General features: G+C 54.5%; 1 protein-coding gene across 1 annotated transcript; it reads left to right on the top strand.

The window, feature by feature from the left end:
* The first annotated feature begins 396 nt into the window (after window positions 1-396).
* Window positions 397-3,521, top strand: FOXB2 (forkhead box B2). The gene has a single exon (XM_083403518.1). It carries the CDS (start codon window positions 971-973, stop codon window positions 2,003-2,005), a length of 1,035 nt encoding a protein of 344 aa, XP_083259644.1. The 5' UTR covers window positions 397-970; the 3' UTR covers window positions 2,006-3,521.
* Window positions 3,522-3,805: the final 284 nt, after the last annotated feature.

A 3,805-nucleotide genomic window follows, 5' to 3' on the forward strand; every position in this document is an offset into this window, starting at 1 on the left:
CTAAAGAAGCTGGAACTGGGCGGGGTGCTTCGCTGTCCCGGCTAGGGATCGTCACAAAACGGAGCCGGGAAGCTCTGCCGAGCCAGAAGCCCACCTGCCACGCTGCCTTCTCCAGCCACCGTCGCCGACCTCTGCGCTCTGCCTCCAGGCTGCGCGGCGGCCAAGCGCTCCGGACGCAGCTGCCTGGCACTTCCAAGCAGCTCCTTCTTTCCTCGAGGGGATCCCAAGGGCCAAGCACTCACCACCAATCCGCTCCCCACGTAAAGGCCACGGCAGAAACTCCAGCCACTAGACACCCTTGCCAGCAGTGGATCCGCAGAATCTGACGGGAGGGAGTCTTAGCTAAATCCAGGTGGCCGCGAGTGACTTCTCCGCCTCCTTCCCGGGACCGTGCAGGGGCCGCTTTCGCCCTGCGAGGACCGTGCGGTGCGCCGAGCGGCTTCTTCGACGGGCCCCGGCAGCTCTACTTCGAGCGGTTCCTGCGCGGAGGGAGGCGCTGCTCGCCGGGCATTGAGTTCTGCCGTGGGACTGACCTCCCCACTATGGGCTGAAGTTCTTCGCAGAGTAGTGAGACATGGCGAAGGGGGAAGTTCAGAAAAAGACCCGTGCCAAAGAAGTTGCCGGATTCTGTCCCGCCGGCGGTAGCGAGACGGTTGAGGATGCGGTTCGAAAGCACCTTGATTTGGGAGCAGTGAACCCGCTTTGTATGTAGCATTGCAGAGCCAGTCCTAGAGGGAAAGAAGGGGGAAAGAGGGGAGAGATACGGATTAAAGGGGGTGGGCTCGCAATATGCATTCTCCGCCCGGGGTCGCAGATCTGCGGGGAAGGACGTGCCGGGAAGGCTGGACGTACCATTGCCGCCTGCACCAGTGATGCCTTGAGCGGAGCAGCGCTCCTTCGTGGTCGGGGAGAGATCTGAGTGCGCGGGTTCTTCTTCTCCAGGCGCCTCTGCCAGGGGCTGGCCAGGGCCATGCCTCGCCCGGGCAAGAGCTCCTACAGCGACCAGAAGCCCCCTTACTCGTACATCTCCCTGACGGCCATGGCCATCCAGCACTCGGCCGAGAAGATGCTCCCTCTGAGCGACATCTACAAGTTCATCATGGAGCGCTTCCCTTACTACCGCGAGCACACGCAGCGCTGGCAGAACTCGCTGCGCCACAACCTCTCCTTCAACGACTGCTTCATCAAGATCCCGCGCCGGCCGGACCAGCCGGGCAAAGGCAGCTTCTGGGCGCTGCACCCCGACTGCGGGGACATGTTCGAGAACGGCAGCTTCCTCCGGCGCAGGAAGCGCTTCAAGGTGCCGCGGCCGGAGCCCCACATGCCGGCGGCGGGCAAGGCAGGGGGCGTCCTGCACCCGCACCTCAGCCACTATTTCCACCCGCACCACCCGCACCAGCCGCCTCCTCTTCCTCCTCCTCCTCCTCCTCCTTCTTTGCAGCCTCCAGGAGCTGCCAAGGGCCACCCAGACTCCAGCATGGCTGCTGCGGCAGCAGCTGCAGCGGCGGCGGCGGCGGCTGTGGGGAGGCTGCCCCAGTTCCAGCCCTACAGCTCCTCGCCGGGCTTCAAGCACCCCTTCGCCATCGAGAACCTCATCGGGCGAGACTACAAGGGCGTGATCCAGGGGGGCGGGCTGCCCCTGGCCTCGGTCATGCACCACCTGGGCTACCCAGTGGCCAGCCAGCAGATCAGCACCATGGTCAGCTCCGTGTGGCCCCACGTGGGCGTGATGGAGTCTGGCGGCGGCGGCAGCTTGCCCCTCTCCCCCGCCGAGTACGGACCCTTCGGCGTGCCCATGAAGGCCCTCTGCCACCCGCCCGCGCAGACGCTGCCGGCCATCCCGGTGCCCATCAAGCCCACCCCGGCCATCTCCTCGGCCACCGCCATTCCCGCCCTGGCCGTGAGCCAGGTGGCCCAACAGCTCTGCCCGTCCGCTTCGCCCAGCTCCTCCTCTTCCCTTCTCGAACAGACTCCCACAAACTCCTCGGAAGGCAAAAGTTCCTGACATTCCGCCTCGGCCCATTCCTCAGAGGGGGCGCCTACAAGAGCGGGGGCGGCAGTGCTTTTCCCTTCGCCTTTTAGGAAACACAGATATTAAGGGCAAAAGCCCGGCCACAGCGGAGTGTTTGGGAAGATCGTTGCTCTGTCCTTATTCTTATCCTCGTTGTCATCTCCATTCTTTCAAGCTCTGTATTTTAATTGTTGTACAATCAGTTTGTCGAGAGCCAGGTTCAGGTAAGGGTCTCTGTGTTAACTGTTAAACCATTTTTAAAACTCAGATTGCTGGTGATCATTTAGCAAGTATGTTGATCATCAAACTCTCAAAGCTGCATCCAGGCTTGAAATGCTACACAAAACGACACCCTCCCTGAAAAGAAAGAAAGAAAGAAACCCTTTACGATCGGGTCCTAAAACCAAGGTCCTTAACACACTTCCTTGAAAGTAAGCGCCACTGGAGTCACGGAAATAATAAAATACTCCCAGGTATCAGAATGTAAAGTTTTCAACGCGAAGCCGATTCCTTAAAGGAAGTTCCTTGGAATGTCTAATCAGCCCAGACATAATTTCAGATTGGGTTTAGAAAAGAGGTGCCGAATTATTTTCTTGTATGGTCTGGTGGCCGTGCTACTGACTTCAGTGAGACTTATTTTAACGTAGACTTATTGTAGAATAGGGTGTTGCGGGGAGGAGTCTAGCTGGTATTATTTCAGGAAGTTTTACCTAAAAAGTATTTTAAGCATGACCATCAATCTGTGCAATCCGGGGCTTGAAAAATAAATAGGAACGTCGCCATGGTATTCATTTGGGCTCCTTCCGTGAGATAGGCCGTGACATCTTTTACTGGAACTTCCTTTTGCTAGCTTTAGAGTTACCAAGAACTCTTCATCGCCCAGGTCTGCACTGCCTATTCCAAGCTACTAATAATAGATCCAGCCCCGGTGGCAAGTCTAGATGGAGGAGCACAGGTAGCTTTGAGAAGTGAGCCAATATAAAATTTAGGAATAGGGTTAACTAGGAGATCGCCTGGAATCATTTGCTCACTCTTTGGTGAACTAACCTTTCAGAAACCTGGTTCAAACTGAAATGTGTACTATGGATTGAGAAAAGTCCTGCATGGGTGTATTGGTAACCCTCTCAGATTCACACCGAATCTGCAACCTCCCCACCCCCCGCCAAAAAATGTGACCAAATATATACAGTATTAATGTTGACAGCAGCAACCAGCAACAGATTAAAACCCTAAACCTTAAAGGAGAAATGAGCGGGGATTAAAAGTGGAAATGGGTTTTGAAACCTAAGAACTGTCTGATAGTCTATCTCGGTTTGAAAAAATGTGTCGAACGATGACATATAGAGACAATTTTTTCGAGTGGAAATTTCACATAGCGTTCTTTAGTGAAGTTTACGCGTTTGGTGTAATATTGTTGTGTAAACGTGCGAGACCTGTCTCATCATTACTCTGTTCCGAAAGCATTTTTTAAAAATCCTCTTTCTTGTAAGTATGCTTATTACAACACCTTTATTATCCCTACTGGTATACATACATACATACATACATACACACACATACATACATACATACATACATGGCTGCTTTTCACAGACTCCAACGGTCTGTACTTACTCCACTTGAATTTAGAAATTAAATGCTGATGGAGGGGTGTGTGAGGGTGAGGACCTGCGGGGGGGGGGCACAACTCTTACATGATAAGCACTTTACGCAGAAGAAAGTTCTGTGAGAGCTAAAGAATGGGTCAAGCAGCCGTTTCCCGAGCACAACTTTCTTTTGGGTTGGATTTCTGAG

This window comes from Podarcis tiliguerta (assembly GCF_965153285.1).
Source record: "Podarcis tiliguerta genome assembly, chromosome: 11".
In the NCBI taxonomy this organism is placed as follows: domain Eukaryota; kingdom Metazoa; phylum Chordata; class Lepidosauria; order Squamata; family Lacertidae; genus Podarcis; species Podarcis tiliguerta.